We start from the raw sequence: 23,195 nt of genomic DNA, 5'->3' as shown, positions 1-23,195 counted from the left end.
CCAGACTTTTTGACTGGAACGCTTAATTTTCGTCACATTATTTTTTGGGGTTAAAGGCTAAAGTCTGAAACACGACCCCCCCCACTCACGGTCACTCATCTGCGTGTCAATTTTTCGTACAGGGTGGTTCGGAGACTATGCAATGTGGCCTGAATTTGATTTTTTTTACAATTTCTATTAAATTGTAAGGAGGTTTTCGCATAGTGAAAAGTGATTTATTCATCGAGGAACCAAGTTCCATACGCTGTTTGTGAAACCGTAAAATTTTCCTCATTTTTGGCCCAACTTTGCCCCATAGCTCGGCCGGTATCCAAGATATCGCCAAACTTTCTTCTGGCCATGGCTAGATGGCACTTGTGGCTAGATTTCGTCCATGCACCACTAATCGCTACCATGTCTGTGGCCGGAGCTATTCGCGAAAGCTCCAACGGATCGCCAATCTTTGACCTGTGGTCGATAGATGGCACCAATTGCTACATTTTCTTCTTCGACGGCCATGCCCTCAGGTGTCTGTGTCTCGAAACATAATTAAAAAACACGCAACCGATTTCGAACCACCCTGCACGAAGAAAAGTCACTCAAATGAGTGCCCGTGAGTGGGGGGGGTCGTGTTTCAGACTTTAGCCCTATAAAATAGACTCCAACTCTTCGAAATTGTTTAAAAATTAACCACGAACGAAAAACGCTTAAAACGCTTGGTAGTTCTAGTGTTAAACACACATTTGCTCGAGGACTGATTCCGTTTCCGTAAGCTAGATTTGTACGTACGCAGCTTTACCACAAGCCATAAAAAAAGAAAGAAAGATCATCTTCCATATACAGCCGAATAAATCCCGTACACCGTTGGTCGGTGATGGTTTTTTTTTGCGAACGGAAAACGGCGGAAGCTATTCTCGTCCATCGTACCACATGTTGTGTTTATGTGAGGTTTTACGACTTGTTTAAAATCGTGTAAATCATGCAATCTACGTTTTAATATTTTATTACTCCAACAACAGCCTCCGGTCACGGTAAGATCGGACGGATAAATCGAAGGACACTCCATCGACGATGTGCATTATCGCATATTTATTTTCGCCCCACAAGTAAAACAAAAGACAGCACACAGGACGGATTGGGTTTCGGGGCGTGTGTGTGTGTGTTTTGGTTTGTCATAAATTTGGCGAGTGCGAGCACATCTAGACATCTGCTCACTTTATGATGCGATTGTTTCTCAATCAATGCAATGGATGCTCAAGGATTGAGTCAAGATCGCTCAAGAACCGGACAAAGATTCACTTGTTAAAACAATATAGAAAAAAATGCTGTTTAGCAATGAAATTTTTGCGAGAGGGAGTATTTTTTTTTTGTAAAGAATAATGTTATAAATTAGAAAATAATATTGTTTAATATTGGTAAGTAAATTTGTATTAAGATAATTACTGTGTTTTTTTATTCTTAACTCCCCAATCTACTAGACATGACATATTGAGCAGCGGTTTAAGTACTTCGTCAGTGATGTATCCTTGCAAACGGACCCACGCGCAGTCCTACGTACTTACGCAGCTTACTGTAAAATCAAGCGGGAACAAAAATTGGGTCACGCCTGGACTGAATGCTAAACCTGGAAAGCCCATTCACTGGGCACTGCTCTGGCTGGGAATTGCCCACTTCCATGAGCGTGCGCACCAAGCGCAATCGCGACAAAAAAGGACCTTGGAAGTCCTGCGACGGTAACCACTTTTAATGCTGTGGTGAAATTTACTTTTAACCAAACATTTTTTTTTGTAAATAAATTCAAGCAAAACATAGGTGAAAGAGCGCAAAACGAAAAGAGTCCGTGGAAGAACAAAATAATAACAAAAAAAGCTGGTTTCGATTGACGCGACAAAAGCCCACGGCATTAAACGCACACCAAACCAAAACACGCAGAAAATGGGAGAATCTGAATTATTTTTTGTTGTTGTCGTTAGTTTTTGAGCTGCTGGAGTAATTTATTGTCACCCGGTTTCCTCGCTAGGCAAAAGTCACGATGCACGGGGACGGATTATGCTCATTCCTGGTATCCCGCCTTTCCGCTTCTCTTTTCCCTCGTTTCCAACCCGTCCTTTTGCAGTGGCCAGATCAATACATGGGTTACATTTAGAGCTAATAAAATGTAAGCTAATAATGCTGAAGATGGTGGAGGCCGCCTGCCGCTTAGTCCGCTTATGATCAACGCAACACTAAAGCTTATCGTGGTTACACCATCCGTGGGCAGGAAGATAGAAACCGTGAAGTGGGGAAATGATCGTCCAGCACCCCTTTTTTCTGTTTTCGCCTCTTCCCCGAACCCCCTTCACGCCAGTTGGGGTTGGGTTTTTGGAACTGGTTCCTGAAGCCCGACCAGGAACAAAACCGCCCCGATGTAAAGATATTACAATTAAAAAAAAGGGACGGATTGGATCGGAATTTTTTGGGCTAGAATATCAGAACCGCATCAGCTATTCCTACTCTCCAAACGAGTACAATGACATCCGTAACACGCCATCGGAACCGGTGCACTGTTTTATCACACCTCGCCCGCTATTGGAAATCACAATCAGAAGCTTAATTATAGGTAGCTGTTGTTCTGTTTAGTGTCGTAAAGAGCGAAAGGGGGCGGAAAGGATCCAATTTAGAGATGTCCAAAATGAGGTTATGCTCATCTTTTGGAAATGGTTGTAAAAAATTAGGAAGCAAGCGAAACCCGTACAGCGATACTGAAGAGTATCTTCATCTTTACCACTTTAAATACAAGTTCTTAGAATCCTTGGAAATGTCACTTGGACAAGCAAAGTAAAAATTTCCAATAATATTCCAAAAATCCTCAGAACATAGACAAGACACATATGGATATGGTAAATAAGGTTTATTTGGCTGTTTCTTGAACAATATCTACCTCAACAATATGAACCTCATCATCATGACCATCATGATTCTGGGCGATTCAACCAATTCGACTCAATTTGACATCACAATTAGCGTAAAGTGATTGTAAGATGATCTTCATTAACACTAGAACTACCAAGCGTTTTAAGCGTTTTTCGTTCTTGTTTCATTTTTAAACAATTTCGAAGAGTTGCAGTATATTTAATTGTTTATTGGGGATCTTGCTATAGAATACGTATGTAAAATTCATGTTTCAACCACCTTAGAATTGTTTAATCCCAAAAAATAATGTAATAAAAATGAAGCGTTCCAGTCAAAATGACTGCTCCGGTAGTTCTAATGTTAAACCGTTCTAGGTGGACGAAATATTCAACAAACGTTAAACATTACTCATTCCAGTTTAAAAAAAAACACACACTTTTTACAATGTTTAAAATGAGTTTTTAATATTCTCGGGTATTTAGTTTCATTCGCAAAAATAAAATAAAAACTTCTTGCTGAGCTCTCGACGATTTTAAGTGTATAAATTCAATATTTTATTAATTGCGTTAAAAGTTTGTGTATCTGCTGGTCTACAGCGATTGAATACTATTCAAGAAACGTTACATCGTATGAAGGAATGTTTCCAATAAACAATCTTGCTTAATTAAAAAAATCGTTTTCATTCTTTTTGGTAAACTCAGCATTTTTTCATAAGTCTCATAACTGTTTCTTCATTAAAAAGAAATTGAAATAAATCTATAAATAAATGAAGAATCACATACAGAACAACATTATAATAACGTTGATTACTCAAGTTGAGTTTTGCCCATTAAACAATTGTTCAATTGTTCATTTGTTTACACGACAGGTAAGAAATTAAATTTTGTAATAAAACATGCACAAATATATGTGAAGCGATTGCAATGCCAAACAGGTTAAAAGCGTACGACAGCTAGAAGAGAGAGAAAAAAAAACAAAGTTCTGTGCGAAAATGTTTTGCCCCTTGCTTTGGAACTTAAAAAGGCCTTAAACTGCAACCAACGCTGTCAGCTCGTTATACGGTTTGAAAATCGGATAAACTAAAACAAAACAAATTTAAAAAAAAAATCCACCTAATGTACCAATTTGCCGAAATAACACAATTACCTAATTTCGGTAAGTAGACGAGCGTTTGATTGATTGCAGATTGAATTTTGACTGCTAGGCTTTTCACACTGTCACTTTTTTCTCGTGCTTTTTTGTACTGCAATATCCCTGTACCTCTTCATGGCCATCGCGCATTTCCAGCCCACCGTTACGCTCGGCAATATAGATCACCACGAAGGCGAATTGCACTTTAAAAGCGTCCTTCGTTACCACAAACTGCTGGTACGCGGGGTTCTTTATGCGGTTCGCTGCCATATTTTCCAGCATCTCGGACGTACGGTTTAATATCGGCATCGGACTGGGCAGTACGATCTCGTCCTCGGTATCGGAGGACGCCTCTAGCACCGGGTTCGGTACCGGCAGTGGAGGCCGACGCGGTAGCAACGGTGCACCCGGTGGTACGATCGGTGTACGCGGTGGTACGATCGGTGCAATCATTTCGTAGATCGGATTATCGCATCCGATCGGTTCGGGCCGCGGTTCACGCGAACGGCAACAACCCATTGCGGAAGAAAGGATTCGGTTTCGGTTTGGCAAATATGGATAACAGGTAGTAAGCCCACCACCACTTTAGGGGACAGAAGAAAGGGTAGAAAATTCGCAACTCACAGGAAGGAAATTCGAAATCTTCTGCAACAGGAATATCCCGCAGGACGAGGAATTTGATTGATATCGGGAGGTGTTTCACACCCACACACTTGATACACACACACACACTTGATTCGCAAAACACCAAAAAACAAAACGCACAAACCAGGATTAAGTGGCACTTTGAGAGGAGCAACCCAAATTGAAGAACTTTCTTCCAGCTTGGTCGACAATCGACTGAACGGGTTGCGCTACTCGATAGGTTCAAGAACTTCATTCATACCCGTATGCCATGTCGCCACCCATCTGCCCATCCGCGTATCGGCTCTCGATTTCCCCCGGATCCACTGTATGCGTGTACAGTGTATAGGCGATGGCATCCATGCGCATGTTACCCCGCGCGCCGAACATCCCGCCGGTTCGAATTTCCAGCGACCGGGGAAACGAAACTATCCCGCGGGACGCGTAACACGGAGATAGTGCTAGGGACGTACGTATGTGTTGGTGCTTTTCGATACCACCGTATGGGTGTGAGGGTTTTTTTCCCTTCTGTTATTCCTGCTGCTGCTGTTGTATTATAATTTTCATTTGCCGTCTCATACCCGCACGCAGATCAAGAACGGTGAAGAATAGTAACAACTACAACAACAAAAAACACTGTCGCCGCCCATCCTACACTAAACGGAAGTCGCTTCTTACCATGCGCACTAATCGGTGCAGGGATGCTGTTTTCCCGCGCAACTCGATCAGGTGCATCGAGGTCGAAAAATGTCTGCGCGAACATCTGAGGAACATCTCAGCAGGTATTTATGAACTTTTTGAATGATTTTTTTTTTTTAGAACTTTGGTCGCGAATCGAATTGCAGCAAATGTCCAAAAGTTAAGATGCACTTAAGAAAAAGTTTGGAAAAAATTAATTTTACCACCTTAGTAACGTATTTCAGATCGTAATAAATGTTACAAATTATTTAAAAAAATATATAAAAAATGGGATTTAAAACCGTTTTTATGATAAAGTACGGTTGAACAGTAAAGTATTTAAATATCTAAAAAAAAATCAACAAAAAAAATATACAAATCTAATCCCATTTTTAAGTTTTTTTTAATATATTTTTTCTATATTTTTTTATTTTATTTTCTTTATATTCTTTTTCCTTTTTGAAATGTTTAAATATTTACAAATTTATAGATTTATAAAATATTTTTAAAATTTAAAAACTATTGTTTTGTAAATGTTGATTAAAACCCCTAAACGTGAAATGAGTTTTAAGATTAAGATAAAGCGTAATGATTTGATTCATCTTAGATCGAACAATGAATGCACCTGAAACCGCAATACTCGGATGCGTAGCAAAACTATAAAATTTAAAAATAAATGTTTGTTGAAGTATGCTTGCCTTTGTACGCCGGGACCATGCATTGTGCTAATTCAAATACTAACTTCCTTCACACATGTTTAGTGTGCATTCGGGCAAGAATTGTGCTGCACGCAGCAAAAGCTATTGCCCCGCGCACAGTAGCAAACATACGGATGAATTTGTTTTCATAAGCCATTAGCGTTCGGAGACCGTCGCCATCGTAATATGCACGCACCAACAGTGGCTGATGTAGCCCGTGCGCAAAAGTAGCTAATGAACAACAAAAAAAAACAGTATTAAAGGATCGCCCTTACCCCCCCGGCGGGGAACACGATAATAAAGTCCGCTCTCAAGTGAAATCCCGAATTCAATACACCACTCACATGCAGCGTAGGTTAGCTACGCGCGGTTCGATCGTCCGTTCGTCGCAACCTACGGCATAGCGGCTCGTTGTTGTTTCCTTGCAATGCGCGCACATCTGCAACGGTTTTGCAATCGTACCGGGTAGCGGAAACGAACACTGCCTAAGGGCCCACCGTCGATGCGACTAAGACAATATGCCGTATTCCGGCAACAAACCAAAGAAAAAAACATAATTTTCCAAGCCGCGGTCGAAAAGATGCAAATGTTATCGTAGGTAAGGGATGGGGTGGGAGGGTGAAGGAGGATGAAGGAGGGGGAGGGAGAGTGAAGGAGCGGAACGGAGGGTGAAAGAGGAGGACGGAGGGAGAAGAAGGAGGACGGAGGATGAAAGATGGGGACGGCGGGTGAAGGAGGGCGACGGAGCGTAAAGAAGTCCGAAGGAGAACAGATTTTTTTTCACGCCGCGAATGTTCATCAAATTTCCGGTGCGTTGGTTTGGCAGGGGCACACATCAAGGCGTATGCAGTTTGTTCTATTTACATTACCAAAAGTACAGTTCAAAGGGTTTTACGTTGCATCAACTGATGTTTCCGCCCTTGAAAACATCACACAGGCGATAACTATTTCCCGGATTTGACCGAGACATTTTTGTATCAGCTTCTACGTCTCTAATACAAGAGGAAGGTAACAGGGTGGCGGGGTACAAAAGAAATACCTTTCTTCATCAAACGCAATGAGTTCCTTTAGTATACCTTCGTCAAAGGTCGTTAAACAAAGAAGGCGGAGTTTTCCTACTACTGCTGCTGCAATGCGTGTTGACTAACGCTAATGAACCTATTTTTAGTAGTCCAATAGTCTTATACTATCCCCGCTTAACAGCTTAAGCTAAGCCAATTTTGTGCCCTAAGCTTAAAGATTCTTTCTTCAGGCAGGCTGCCTGAATGAAGTGATTCAATTCGTAGCAAAAGATATTCAAATTGCATCTGTTATCAACACTGGATGGAAGATCCAGGAGTAGCACCGAAGGAATGTGCATAGATGCACATTCCTTTCCTACGTACATCATCCATCGACACTTATCAGCTATGGTTCCGCTCGATACTATCCTCGAATGATAGGGAATTGAAGCTGACGAACAAGAAATTGGAAACCACAGGAAATGTTTGAGGTATTCGTATCGGCAATGTTTATCTGCATGACTGTTAGACCTATTTCCAGGAGGTATCTGAATATCTCTAAAGCGCAGTTGATAAGACAAGACAATAACAACAAGCACGTTTGGGAGATAAAATCGTGACTGAACCTCATGCAGATGTTTCAATACTACTGGTGAATAGCACATGACAAAAATGTCTCCTATGGAGGAAGAAGGGTTTTTTAGATACGTTGGTATGTAGGTGGTAGCGTATGTGAATTCTCTCAGACATCGTTGATACACTTTTAGAAACTCGAAAAACATCTTCGCTGCCCACATTGAACTGCTTAGCACATTCAACGGATCTTCCCCAAAAAACCCACGATCAACATATTTCATTGTTTTATGATGTTCCATCACCTACAGTTATTAGATGCACAGCACACTTGGCGCCATTGAACCGATTTTTCCGACAAGCATCTTGCCGCCCATTTGAACGTTTGCTATTTTCGGTCGCGGTGCCATTGCACGCCGCTCTCGGCAAGCTTGCATCAGGCAAAAGCACAGAAATAATTTCATTTTACGAATTGCTTCCACCCGAACATGCGGTTCGGTTGGATTTCCAACGATATTTCCATCAATAGTTTTTGGTAATGATTTTGACTTTATCTATTGAGGTTCTCTAGCGGCAATGTCAAATTGGAATTTAGGTTTTTTTTCTAAAGTTTTGTACACAAACAGCAAGCATGTGATGTGAGCTAGATCGTGCAGAAAGTTGGTTGGCTGATTGATAAATTTATCACCATCTTAGCCGAAGCGTCCATCTGCAACCGGCCCGTGGTACAAGTCTCGACGCGAAACCATCTTTCGATTGCTTCCATTCAGTTTTTGCCCCAAAAGAACATTCTACATGCACGCTTACGTGAAGGAGGACAATATTTTTTGACGACCACGAATGGATAGACATGTTTGCACTTCATTCCCTTAAAACAACAAGACACAGCGCTTCTTCCCGAAATGTAAATCGGACGGTGCCGGGCCCAAAGAGTATGACTCTTGGGCTGCGATGTCACGCGATGATGCAGATCATTCCCAAGCTATAAAATCGTACAACAACGCGCGATGTATGGTTGCAAGATGAAAATGGTCACATGCATCGGCATTACTGCTCGCTACCGTGCTACGTGCTGGTTTCCGAGCTACGGTACATGCTAAATGCATGCTTATTGTGCTGTACTTTAGCTTCAATTTTTTTCTTCCTCCCTACGGGATCGTTCCCTTTTCGGTATTTGCATTGCGTGGGACATGGTTCAGATCGTCCTTGACGCCAAAATGCAATAAGTATGCGCCGTTCAATAATGTTGTATTGCTTAATTTTATGTATTTTAAAATTTGCTATAATTTTATGGCAAGTTTTATAATGAACAACAATAAACTTCAATAAAACATTTCGTGTTTATTGAGTTTTGGATTGTGATTTTAGTGTACCGGTGTACATTTGTAAGGCTTCCCCGGTAATGGTTAAAAAGTAATCAAAAGCACATCAGTAATTGACCCTGCCTCACCCTCTTTATAGGGCTTCTTCCACGAGTCGAAGTATATAAATTGTGCGTTTAACATATTTTTATTTTAAAGAATGGTTTTCAATCAACATTTTATTCTTTGAACGATGAATGAAAAATCGAAGATTGATATCACTGTTATTATTTTTTTGACCTCTTTTCATGGATGAAACAATTTCCTGCATGTTATTAAGTAGTCCTTTGTTTAAACGATTTTAATTTTTATCGCAATCTTTTTACGCTCATATCCAAATAAAACGATAAATGTAATGCCAAATGCATAACTTAAGGCGCATAAATAATTTGATAAAATAACGTTATGAAAATAAAAGTAAAAAACAGAGCACAAAACGAACACATCTCCTATCACAGGGAAAATAAGTGTGCCAATGTGCACTTCCTACTGACGTACACCTGCCATATAAGGGAGCGCAATCAAATGGACATAACGCATAAACGCATCCGGAGCGCACGTACGCACCTCACCATCTCCGGTTGCATACTTCCGCTTCCGCACTCGCGGCACCGGTGATGTAATGTGTTGCGTTACGTGAGCGACTAATTTGAAGCCACCAGCTAGATCTGCACACTTTATGGCTACCGCAATGTGAAGTGATTGGTTGTGGTATAAAGTTTTTGCAAACATTTTATAGCATGACACTGAATGACACTATAATTTGTAAGTAGTAAGACTCGTAATGAGTCTTATTTTCCATGTCAATGTATTTCTTGGGTAGAAATAATCTCTCTAAAGACTAACTTTCATTTTACTTCACTTAATTTTCGATACATTCGGCTTATATTTGTGATTGATGAGACGAATTGATGTGATTGCTAATATTTTATAGCTCCTTTTCTATTAGAGCAATTGAGCAAGCTTGACTGTAATTATGGAAAAGATAGCATACGCACCACCAGGATGGCATGGTGGTGTATGTGATAAAAGGCGCCGGTCTACACGACAGGACTGGGGATCAAATCTCATCCGGACCGTGTACCTCCGTAGCAACGCTTGACTATCCCAACTACGTGGTAAAAATAAGTCTTGATACGGCCTGGCCGTTCTTAACAAGCAAAATAAAAAAATAACAATCAAAAGCATAAATGCATTTCAAAATGGCGTGCGATGAATAAATATAATTTAATCAATTTAAAAATAAGTGAAAAAAATTTACTTTAAATCAAAAACATTTCACCGCAAGTGACGTTTTTAAAGATGGAACAGTTAGTGGTAGTTCTAGTGTCATAACACTTACCGCATTAGACGCCGGCTTAGGAATGCTGGAATGCGGCGGAGGTGCTACCCCCGGATGTACCGGTCGTCCGTGGGTTAGATTTCCACCCGGGGCCGGCGCTGTGTGGCCACGGGTCGGTCCCATACCACCCGCCGTCCCGTTCGCACCGGGTGCCCCACTGTCGGCCATCCTTCTGGTTGACGGGCGGTAGTTCCCTTGCGGCGGTGATGCGTTACTAGCGCCGCCAACCATCGGCAACACCGAGTGACATCTCTTCGCTGTTCGAACACGTTCGCTTCACGCACAAATGCCCAGCTAACCAAAACAAATCGTTACACATGCACGTAGGGCGGTTTTGTCTGTGTGTTTTTGTTTTTTTTTTTTTGGTTTTTGTTTTGTTTGAGTCGCACCACACTCGCTGCAGGACTGTAGACGACTGACGGCGCTTCGATACCTTGTTACGCTGGTAAGATGCAAATGTTGTCGCGTCGTTTTTTTTTTTGTTTTTGGATGACTTTCGCCTAGCAGCTACATAACGTACGGCCTCGGTCAACGGAACTGGCCAGCGGGCTGTCCTAAAATGGAAGGAAAAACTGGAAACGTACGATATGAGTGTCGCGTGTCACGTGTGTTTCCGTGTGCGTGTGTATGTTGTGTGTGTGTGTGTTGCATGACGGTTGAAATTCAATTAATCGAACATTGGTGAGGTTATCCCCAAGGAGAGTTGTGAAGGAGGAAGGGCGGGAGCGGAGGGAGAGGGAAAGGGGGAAGTGATGACTACGAGACGACGCAGACATTTATGGACGTATCAGTGAGACGCATTGCATGCTGCATGCTGTACTGGACCGAGAGTTGGCCGGCACTTTTTTGAAGGTTAGCAAAGAGAAAGGGATGGCGCACGAGCGCAACCGAACACGCGTGTCCTTGGGGCGACATGTTTGGCCGACGGTTTTGCAGGCGGTTGGACAATTACAACAACAGCAACAACAAAAAAAACGAAATAAAAATTTCTGGCAATTAGCATAAGAGGTAAGGTAACATTCGTTTCCCTACACGCGTGGGTGACGCGAAAAGGTGTTTGGAAGGTGTTAAACGGACGCGAGACGATGCATTTTATTTGACACTTTTAAGTGTGTCCCTTTTTTAAGTGTTTAACACCTGCGTTAGTTGGCGAATGAGCGCTAACCGCTCGCTCCACGGTGTTACGTTGGCACGTGAAAAGATTGCACAAAAAATCTGTTACCAATTAACTTCTCTGTCCTCAAAAAAACAACCAAACATCACTCATCTTCACAGTTTGCTGATGCGTGTCCCTTGAACTGGTGAGGTCCTCCTTGTAAAAGTCACAGACACACATACACACAAAACCGGAAGTGTAAAACTGTCTGTTCGGGTAGGGTGTTTTAAACATGAATGTTTGCATGCTTCTACCATCATCGCTGAAGGCCACCCCCCGGGGGGGAAGGGCATAATCGTGAAATAAATAAAAAAAGAGACACTAATAAACGGTCACTTTAAAACGCTTTAAATCGCAGCCTGGCCCGTTTACCATAATGCGACGTAAATGCAAGTTGATGATCCCATCCTCAGCAAAAACGAAAAAGGTCAAGCTGAGGGCTTCGACCAGCAGCGGGAAAGATATCGACTAGGAACGGTCACAAAGTCGACATAGTTCAGGATTATAACTGACTTCCTTGAGGCTTTTATCGGGCGTCTGTTACTACCGAAACCACAAAGGTTCAGACAACAAGTAAACCATTTAGTCTTCTTAGGTAACTTTCACGTAAATGAATGAAATAAAGCAAAAGTTTTGTTGACTAATTTGCTGTTCTTTAAATTTATATACTTAATTTTTAAGTCTTAAACGTCCGCCTGTGGACGATTGTGCCAGGGTCGCACAGAAGATATTCTTATGCCGATGAAGGATATTTGTCCTCACCGTACACCGATGTTTGTACACATCTTATTGTTGACTAATACCATTTATAATGTAAAGAAAAAAAAGCCACCTTTCACAACACACTTATCCAGCCACCTTAACCCCTCTCCCCCTCTCTCCTTCCTTTTCCGTAACCCCCCACAAGATGTCAACTCGCTTTGTACGCTGCTGGCGAGCGATGGAATGGTGGCGAAATCTCCATCCATCGACGAATGACCAGCACGGGCACTGGCACACTAGGGGGTTGCAATTATTGTGATAATTATCGAGCAATTTGCACAAATTATGAGTTGCTTGGAAAGGATGACGAAAGGGAAAAGCGTTTGGGGCGGTGGAGTTTGAGGGTGAGGAGGAAAGGGAATGCGACGGTTGTGTGTATGTCCAGCTGACCGGTGTTGTCTGTTGATTTTACCACTGGTGTGAAATAACAAAACTATTTCTTACGACTGTGACGAATCTGACGCTTCTTGCGGCGGTCTTGCTACGTGCTAATCAGTAGACCGTTTCCATCATACAAGGTATTTGAACTTTTAATCGCTACAGATGTTTGGTTAGAATAAGGATGGTGTGGTTAAATATTATATACGTTTTAAAAAAATTCTAGACTTTATAAAAAATACAGAACAGTACAAAAAAAAACAATTGCAACTGAGAAAAAATAGTTTTATATTATTTGACTTCAGTTTATGCATAAAAAACACACACACAAACAACATTTTTTGCGTGATAAGCATTTAATTTACACGAAGAAAGTGCTTGAAAATGATTTATGACATTAAATAGTACTGTGTTCTAAAATTAAATCACCCCCCGGTGTTTTATTTACAAACGACTTAAACGCTGCAATAGCCGACGAACTTTTTTTCTTCGTTTTGTTTTGAGTGAATTTTGAGCAAAGCTTAATACACACCCAATATTTCTGATACAGAACAAGTAAAATAAAACAAGAAAAAGCAAATGCATCAAACATGCGGACGCTCTCGCCTGACGATGACTAGTATTACATGCACAGGTTGTTATCTTGCGCAGTGCCGCGCATAGTTCCGCACTGTTTGCCCGGTATTACGTTACTCGTTAGAATGGGGTGGTGGAAGGTGTCTGCAGATGCAATTTTGTCGCCAAACCCAATTCATCCTCGCCTCGGTCGGACGATAAAATGTGCCACACAAAAAAACAACCAGGCGAGCGCGTTGCTTATCTGAAGTTTGTTTATTGTCCACACGGCACTTGACGTTCCATGATGGAAATAAAACAAACAAATAAACAACAACAAAAAATACAGGAAAGATATTCCGGTGGGGAGATGTCAAATAAGGGGGGGGGGGGGTTGAAAAAGGAAACAAAATAGAAGGAAAAAAAACGTAAAGCATAAAAATGGGCTTGTGCTTTGCAAAAACCTAGCGCCAACGCTTATGTAATACAAATCGAATGAGATTTGTATATTTTTTTCTCCCCTTTCCGCACTCTCGTCCAATCATTCCACACCACCTAACACCCCCTCTTGCCTCCCCCCAAAACACTCACTTCACCCTGCTGTATACTTTGTTTTGACCCGCGCAATGCAAAAAGCCCGTCCAGTGATAGTGTGTTTTTGCGGCTGTTTGGCGGCTAACGATTTCTAACGGCACATTCCGGCACGTTTCAACAAATGCAGCCGGTGCATTTTCTGCATCCCCACCTTCCGCCTCGGTTTTGTGTGATCAACCAGTCGGTTATCGCGGTTAAATAAATTGCGCCAGTGTCGGGTGGGTTTGGTGTACACTAACTAGCGCACTTCATGACATCGGCGAAATTGTCACGTTGTGGCAGCTAAAGGTAAGACGATGTGTGCGAATGGGAAGCGATGCAGCTGATTATCGTACGTATAATCTCGCAATTGCATCTCGCCCAGCGAATGAAGCTGCGCCAGATTGGCGTCTGATAGGCGGTACGGGAAGGGAGGGGGAGGGGAGGGGAACAGACGAGATAGTTTGTGTAAAAGGATGGCTGATTATAGGATGCCACGAGCAAATTTTCTCACTTCACGGAAGTCGACCCCAGTATGGGTGCGCCTGTCGCACTATGGGAAAAAGCAGGGTTTTAATGGAAATAATAGAGCGTTAAATATTTTATACTTCAAAAGTACAATAGGGAATTTAGTGTTAAGATTGTGTTGATATTTCAGATAAGCTGTATGTTAACTTTATATATATTTTTTTTAAAGTACGAAAAATTGTTGATTAATTCATTTTAACGCAACCAAATATAAAATTATTTAAACCGCTTTGTTAAAATGAATATTTAATTTAATTATACATATTACAGAATTAGGAATATTCACTTTGAAAAATGATTTAATTGTTTTTCATAATTTTGAACTTCAACTTCAAACAAATCTGCACGGAACACTGTATGTTGGCTTCGTGGTGACAATGGCACGACCGATTGCAGCCGGTTTTGAGAGGCTGAAATTGGCTGTTCCCAGCACAGCAGGGCGATAAACCCGTGTTGAGCTCTCGGACCGGAGTATCAAACTCCGACCGAGGGTGAGAGAAGGTAGAAACTAAACTAATTTATCCGCGGCCAACCGAAATAAAAAGGCTTTTTGTTCCGGTTGTGAGAAAGCTTATTTATTTAGGGCTACCTCCCCGTAGCCCCCTTTTATCGTACATGCTGCCTTAGCGATACATAATCGATACATTTCCTTGACGGCGACGCATAACCGTGTTTTCCTCGCGTTTCTCAACCCTTTATTCACCCTTTATCCTTTCGCCCTACTTCTTATTTATATTATTAATTCCTGTAACAATTTCCTAATTTCCTGTAATTCCTGTAATTTCCTCTAATTTCCTGTAGCTATTTCCTCAATTATTTCCCTATTTGCCTAATAAATTTAATAATTTTGGGGAGGATTTTTCGCGCCGATCCCCGCATTGTCCTTGCATTATCTGTCTGCGCCTGCAGGAGCAAGCGAGACAGACAGAGACGCTTAACTTCCCTCTCACTCATCGCTTCACGGTGAAGCGATGCGAGAGAGGTAAGCTTAGTCTCCTAGCTTATCTTTACGTTGAGAGCGGCTAAGTCCGCTCTCCTGCTACTATTCTCCTAAGCTAGGGACCTTTTTTGAGCGCGGACAGCGGTTCCTAAAAAGGACATAATTTCCGTCAGCGACATCCTCTCCCCCGTAATTCCTCGTAGAGGTGTTACAAACAATAATAAGCTGACGGAATTATGTCCTACCTATTTCTTCTTCGGCGCGAACCTCCAACCGTGCGACCTTTACCGCTGGTCTTCTAATAAATAAACTTCCTACTCTTATCGTTACGGATCGAACCTGTTTATCCTTTCCTTCTTGCACTTGCGTAATTATCCCCTTACGCCACCTTCCGCGAGTCTGCTCATCTGGAAATGCTACTATGTCGCCTATGCGCAATTCTTTCACTGGTTTTAACCATTTCTCTCGCGTTACCAATCGAGGTAGAAATTCCTTTATCCACCTAGACCAGTATTTTTGTGCAACCCATTGGGATTTCTTCCAATGTGTCTTTAAAGCTTCAGCTTCCGAAATCTCACACTGAGTTGGTTCTGCTTCTCCAGAACAGCCTATTAGAAAGTGGTTTGGTGTGAGAGGCTCATCGTTTTCGTGGTCCGCAGGACATATTATTTATCATGAATTGCATATAGGTTTCATTAAATAGCGAGAGAACGCTGTTTACTTCTTGTACCTGTGTCAAAGACCAGTCTTGGTTTACGTATAGGTTTGTTGTACTTTACTATAGCAAAGTTTGGTACATAATTAGCCTTGGGACTAAACTTATCTCTTATTGTCTCACTTCGATCGTTTTCACGCGCGCAATCTTTTTTGCCGTATGCGTCTGTTTCCTTACGGTGTAATTTTTCTGACGTTCCATCTCGTGTCAATTTTCTTTCCAGGCTTTGTAGTCGCCTCAAAGACTGACCACATTCTTCTGGTATACTGACGACTTCCGTTTTCCCTATCTCGTGAACAGTTTCTGTTTTCCTTATAGTTTTTTCTATTTCCACCCTCTTTTCGTCCTTGGGCTGCGGTATCTTATAATTCAATTTAACACCGAAATCTTCCTTTGGGACGTGATTTCTCATCGTGCTCGCTATATCCTTGTTAGCATTTTTTGCTTCGATTAGAGAAAAGAGTTTTGGTTGCTTGCTATTAAGATAATTTGTTCCTAACAATACCCATCCCAAGTGGGTTTGAATTGCTATCGGTCCGCCTGCTTGCCCAGTTCTGGTTTGCAATGCGCATATTAGATGCGCATGTGGTAATCCGATAATTAGCTTCGGAGCTCCATCACGATAGCTTTGTAAATCGATGCCTCTCAAATGGCGATATTTTCTTCTAAGTTCCATTCCGTTAACTGTTTGTTTTGGCAGCACCATAGATTCTACTGTCCTTAATCCATCAAGGCTTATAAATCTCCCATCCTGATCCTTAACCGAGATCGAGATGGTTTGACTTTCCGGCTCATCTTGTATTGATCCGTTAGTCCAAGCTAGCGAAAATGGTCGTGGAGATCCATTTACCTGCAACTCTTCTTTGAGCTCTCGATGTATTAAACTCGCAGATGAACCCGTATCCATGAACGCGAATGTATCAACCTCCCTATTCTTATGACGAAGCGTTACTGGGATGATTTGAAAATATAACTCAGGCAAATCAGAACCGTGGTGAGTATTAACATTCTCAACCTGTCTTAAGCCAGTAGGAGTTGCTCTATGTAATAGGGTATGATGTCTCGCTTTACATCCGTATTGCCGACATTGTGGTGGCAGAAAACAATTTTGGGCGTCATGATTCGACTGGTTGCAACAGTTTGTGCAAATGCGCAACCGTCTAACCGTTTCCCATCTTCGTTCGACCGACATGTTTTGAAATTGAAAACATTCTGTCGTCCTATGATTTTGGCCACAAATCAAGCAACCCATTCTACGCCTTGGTTGCGATTGGATATTCGCTTGGAACTGTTGTCGTGGTTGAGCACGAAAATTCCTATGACCTAACTGTTGGTTGTGCTGATGCGCTTGTGAATTCACAACATCATTAGCAACATCCGCTGTTAGCATAATAGCTAAATTTTCGGTGGGCTTAAGCCACTTAGCAAAATCCTCGAGAGTCCTAAGCTTGCTTCTACCATAATTCTCGTTGTCTGCCAAGATATGATTGTACCACTTGTGTTTTAAATTAGTGGGAATCTTATTCTCCAAGTCCTTTAAAAGACGTTGGTCGTTTAAATATTCTGGCTCTCCTATAGTGTTCATGTTTATGACCAGGTTGTTTAACGCATGCATAAACGTTATAAAACTTTTTGGCTTCTGCATCGTTGGGTTCTCTACTGCTAGCAATTCTTTTAATAACGCACTGTATATCAAATCAGGCGTACCAAATTCCTTCTCTAGTCGCTGTAAAATTCCTTCGATGTTTTGCGCATCGAGCATCAAACCACTCACGCATTCCAGGGCATCTCCCTTCAGAGCCTTTTGCAGACGATTTAGATTTTCCAAATCTGAAAATTTAGCCTCTTCACTTGTTTTATAAAACACTGATTTGAAATGGTTCCATTTCTTAAAATCACCATTAAATTCAGGAAGCTCCATTAAGGAATCTCTTTTAGACCGCTCGTTTAAAGCATCGACCAATCCCTTTATGAGCAATTCGGAAGCAGGGCTTGAGTTGCTTGTCGATGCGCTTGCGACTGTAGCACTTCCATCTTGCAATTCACGTTTCTGTCCCTTTTCCTTGCGCAATTTCTTAGTTTCTGCCTCTTTTTCCGCTAATTGTGTGACTAATTTGGTCTGTTTTTCTTGCGATTCGCGTTTCGTTTCTTCATGTTTTTCGGATAAGTCCTTATATTCCCTTTTCAACCTCTCTATTTCTTTTCTCATTTCGCACACATCACTCCCTACTTCCTCCTCAAATTTGGTAATTTTCTCTTTAGTGTTTGCCATTTTACTCACGGTTTGTTTGCGGGTTCGTCGCTTCTTGTTGTGCTGCTACTACTGCAGTTGCTGCTACTGCTTCGGCTGCTGATGCTGCTGCTGCCGCTGCTACCGCTCCGGTTGCTGCTGCTGCTGCCACCGCTGCTGTCGTTGCTGCTGCCGCTGCTACCGCTCCGGTTGCTGCTGCTGCTGCTGCCGTCGCTGCTGATGCACTCTTTTAAGCCGGTTTAGGCTTAACCACTGTTTCTGCTGCCGCTGGAACCGTCGCACTATTTTTTTTTTTTTTTTAAGCCGTTTTAGGCACCACTGTTGCTGCTGCCGCTGGAACCGTCGCACTATTTTTTTTAAGCCGTTTTAGGCACCACTGTTGCTGCTGCCGCTGGAACCGTCGCACTATTTTTTTTTTTCTTTTTTTTATGCCGTTTTAGGCACCACTGTTGCTGCTGCCGCTGGAACCGTTGCACTTCACTATCACTATACCTTACGACCGGGAATGAACGTCCTCCGGTCTTCACAGGGCGGTTGCCCCTCTCCTTCCTTTCGCTGACCGGGAATAACGTCCTCCGGTTTCCACAGGGCGGTTGCCCCTCTCCTTCCTCTCGCTGACCGGGAATGAGCGTCCTCCGGTCTTCACAGGGCGGTTGCCCCTCTCCTTCCTTTCGCTGACCGGGAATAACGTCCTCCGGTTCCACAGGGCGGTTGCCCCTCTCCTTCCTTTCGCTGACCGGGAATAACGTCCTCCGGTTTCCACAGGGCGGTTGCCCCTCTCCTTCCTCTCGCTGACCGGGAATGAGCGTCCTCCGGTCTTCACAGGGCGGTTGCCCCTCTCCTTCCTTTCGCTGACCGGGAATAACGTCCTCCGGTTCCACAGGGCGGTTGCCCCTCTCCTTCCTTTCGCTGACCGGGAATAACGTCCTCCGGTTTCCACAGGGCGGTTGCCCCTCTCCTTCCTCTCGCTGACCGGGAATGAGCGTCCTCCGGTCTTCACAGGGCGGTTGCCCCTCTCCTTCCTTTCGCTGACCGGGAATAACGTCCTCCGGTTTCCACAGGGCGGTTGCCCCTCTCCTTCCTTCCTTCGACCGGGAATGAACGCCCTCCGGTCTGCTCGAGGCGGGTGGCCTACTCTCGTCCTTCCTTCAGCCGGGAATGCGGTCCTCCGGTCTGCTAGAGGCGGGTGGCCCTCTCTCGTCCTCCTTCCAACCGGGAATGGGGTCCTCCGGTTCTCTTCACCACTTAGCGTCTTCCTTCCTTCCTTCGACCGGGAATGAACGTCCTCCGGTCTGCTCGAGGCGGGTGGCCTACTCTCGTCCTTCCTTCAGCCGGGAATGCGGTCCTCCGGTCTGCTAGAGGTGGGTGGCCCTCTCTCGTCCTCCTTCCAACCGGGAATGGAGTCCTCCGGTTCTCTTCGGCGCTTGGCGTCTTCCTTCCTTCGACCGGGAATGGGGTCCTCCGGTTACCTCGTGGCGGGAAACTTTCTCGTGCCTTGGAACGTTAGCAAGTACTACCTTCCTCTCTGGAGCCACCAATGTTCCCAGCACAGCAGGGCGATAAACCCGTGTTGAGCTCTCGGACCGGAGTATCAAACTCCGACCGAGGGTGAGAGAAGGTAGAAACTAAACTAATTTATCCGCGGCCAACCGAAATAAAAAGGCTTTTTGTTCCGGTTGTGAGAAAGCTTATTTATTTAGGGCTACCTCCCCGTAGCCCCCTTTTATCGTACATGCTGCCTTAGCGATACATAATCGATACATTTCCTTGACGGCGACGCATAACCGTGTTTTCCTCGCGTTTCTCAACCCTTTATTCACCCTTTATCCTTTCGCCCTACTTCTTATTTATATTATTAATTCCTGTAACAATTTCCTAATTTCCTGTAATTCCTGTAATTTCCTCTAATTTCCTGTAGCTATTTCCTCAATTATTTCCCTATTTGCCTAATAAATTTAATAATTTTGGGGAGGATTTTTCGCGCCGATCCCCGCATTGTCCTTGCATTATCTGTCTGCGCCTGCAGGAGCAAGCGAGACAGACAGAGACGCTTAACTTCCCTCTCACTCATCGCTTCACGGTGAAGCGATGCGAGAGAGGTAAGCTTAGTCTCCTAGCTTATCTTTACGTTGAGAGCGGCTAAGTCCGCTCTCCTGCTACTATTCTCCTAAGCTAGGGACCTTTTTTGAGCGCGGACAGCGGTTCCTAAAAAGGACATAATTTCCGTCAGCGACATTGGCCGTCTAATGGAATGGATAATTCAATCTGCGCGCGGGGGACACACCTTGGAACCTTTTTTTCGGGGGGGGGGACAAGCCCGCTGAACCGCTGTCGGTGAAATCCAATACCGGCACGCCGCACCGATAGCCGAGAGTGTGTGACGAAATTTACACCCGAATATAGCAAATCGCACACCCAAAAGCGTTCCATTCTCAAAAAAAGGGACGCGCTAGTAGTGAATGTAATTGCTGCATGGAGAGTTTTGTAGCTGTCGATGACTTTACTTAAACACTTCGCTCCACACACAAACACAGGAAGGTGTAAGGTTGCTTTGGAAGAGGTTGTCCACTTTCGCTATGAAATTCGAAAGCTTGTCAGGCGATGAATATTATTGCATGATCTATTGCGCCGTGCGCTAATAAACCTCTCATACTACTCTATATAACTTTGATGGCTGTAAACGGAACGAATTCATTGGTGTAAATTATAATCCTGTCAAATAGAACTTCAAAAAACATGAATAATCGTACCAAGGATGTGCAAACCAGAACACAAACCCGATACACATTTTAGCGTGGGAGCTTCCAAACGCTCAGCTGGTGACGTGATAATCTGTAGAAGAAATTTTTACTACCCATCAAAAACCTAGGCAGCTACTACACTGCCCTGTGTGCTTGTCAGTCCTATGCTTATGCTGCCAGCACTCAGCTGGGTAATTTAGCAATTGGCTTTATGAGCGATAAATTTCTCACTGTCATGCCTGCGTTTTACCCCTCATTCGTTTGCCAATGGTTTCCGTATTATTGGCACATTTCGGCACATTTGCGTTAATTAGGCCGTCCACACTTTAGACATGGGAAGGGTACAGTGTGTACTGGAGAAACGGCGCCAGAAAGAGAGAGAGAAAGAGAGAGCTCGCGCGAGAGAAAGAGAGCGAAAGAGTCAACACGAAAAGTTAAGGTCTGTTTTATAGCAAGCCGGAACGTGTGTACACGGCACTTTTACGTGTTTTGGTAACGTAAAAGTATGATTTATTTTTTTTGTGTGTGGTTAGCCGCCGGTTAAGATGAGCATGTGAGTATACATTAGTCATCGAGGTGTGTTGCCAGCTTGTGGATTTTGTTGTGGATTTTGGAGTTCCCCATGTGGAGTGCGCATTTTAAGGGAAGCACGCTAAAAAGCATACAATCAGCATAAAAAAAACGAAAAAAATAGAAAGTTGTAGAATTTTTTTGTTGCAAAAAGCATAACAGAGTATTTGATTTTTTTTTTGTTGCATTTTAAGTCATTTTAACACTAGAACTACCGGACCAGTCATTTTGACTGGAACGCTTCAATTTCATTAGATTAGTTTTTAGGGTTAAACCTAAGGTAGTTAAAACATGAATTTAACACATATATATTCGATAGTAAGATCTCCAATGAACAATGAAATATACTCCAACTCTTCGAAATTGTTTAAAAATTAACCACGAATGAAAAACGCTTAAAACGCTTGATAATTCTAGTGTTAAAACACTGACACACTAGTACTTTCTAGTTTTAGTTTAGCATCTGGGTTCCATTTCTTTAAATCTCACGTATGTCAAACGGATGTTTAATAAAACAAATCTCTGTCCTACACACTATGTAGTACTAGAATTAGTTTAACAATTATTAACTTTTTAAGATTATTTAACAAGATATACTATATAATTGCTTTGCAATGCTTCTAGTGATGTTAATTTGAATTTCACATTTGAAGTACAGTTGATCTGATCTAATCCGTTGGTAAAAGATCTGATCCGTTCCAATAATAAGAGATCGCATTTGTATGGCTATGTGATCCATAATGATGTGACATCACCTTGGTATGGCGATGTTATCTATTGATGGGTAAATCCTCAACATTCCGGAGAGTACTCCGGAGTAACTCCGTCATTATAAACGAGCGGGGGGGTTAAACTCCGGAGTAACTCCTGCATTATTTACGACCGGGGGATGTTGGAAAAGCAAGTTAAGAGATTGTAGAAACAATTCAACGTGTAGAAACGGAATTAAAATCGGAGATTACTTCGGAGTTAACTCTGGAGTGTTCCAGTACCAACTCCGGAGTAATTGAAAGTAAACTCCGGATATCTCCCGGAATTGAATCCAGTTTTTATACGTCGAAGTTGGAGTGGATTTCATGAATCCACTTCGGAGTTCCCATCACAAATGTGATCTCTCCCTCCTTCCTCCAATTTTGAAAATTTGATCCGGATCAAGTGATCCGATCTGATCTGGATCTGAAATAGAATGCAATGATCCGTTCCCAACATTCGGGATCATTACCCGTCAGTAAATGTTTCGACAGCTAATGAAGACTCAGCAATGTGGTTCCGACGACAGTTTGACTTAGTGTTAATGTCGTCCATCTTTTGTTGAGGTGGACAGAAATTATGATTATAGCCTTTAATAAATTAAAAAAAGTTCTCTCCTAATTTGACAACCACTACAGTGTGTAGAAAGATTACTTAAAGAAATTAAAAAAATCCCTTAAAACCGAATTAAAAGGAACTGTCAGCGATAAACAATGAAACCACCACACAGTCGAACAGTAAAGATTGGTGGGAATAAGCTGCAATGTATACATTACATAATTTAACGAGGGGACGAAAATTAAGATCTCATAACTTTATGACGCGATTTCGGCAGCAGAAGGACAACCATTGACTTCCAGCCTGGCCAGGCCAAGGTTAGATCCTTTACCCGTGCTCGCACCCCCGTTCCTCGCAGTCGAGGTCGTAATAATAGTCGTAAAATTAGCATGACTGCCCCTATACGTAAGCGTTCGCTTACTCGGGCGAAGTAGTTTTG

At 42.7% G+C, this 23,195-nt stretch overlaps 1 protein-coding gene across 6 annotated transcripts in view; it reads right to left on the bottom strand.

The window, feature by feature from the left end:
• The window catches only part of LOC125760522 (uncharacterized), a 75,614-nt gene that overhangs the window by 27,331 nt on the left and 25,088 nt on the right, over positions 1–23,195 (bottom strand). For all 6 annotated transcript variants that reach the window (XM_049420744.1, XM_049420735.1, XM_049420728.1 and 3 more), the window contains exon 3: positions 10,280–10,851. In XM_049420744.1, the coding sequence (XP_049276701.1) occupies positions 10,280–10,510 (231 nt within the window). In that variant the 5' untranslated portion in view covers positions 10,511–10,851. The remainder of the gene's footprint in view (positions 1–10,279; positions 10,852–23,195) is intronic.

The sequence above is a fragment of the Anopheles funestus genome, chromosome X (genome assembly GCF_943734845.2).
Source record: "Anopheles funestus chromosome X, idAnoFuneDA-416_04, whole genome shotgun sequence".
NCBI classification, from domain to species: Eukaryota; Metazoa; Arthropoda; class Insecta; order Diptera; family Culicidae; genus Anopheles; species Anopheles funestus.
Note: the sequence above shows the minus strand (reverse complement) of the source record. Positions and strands in the feature narration are given on the sequence as shown.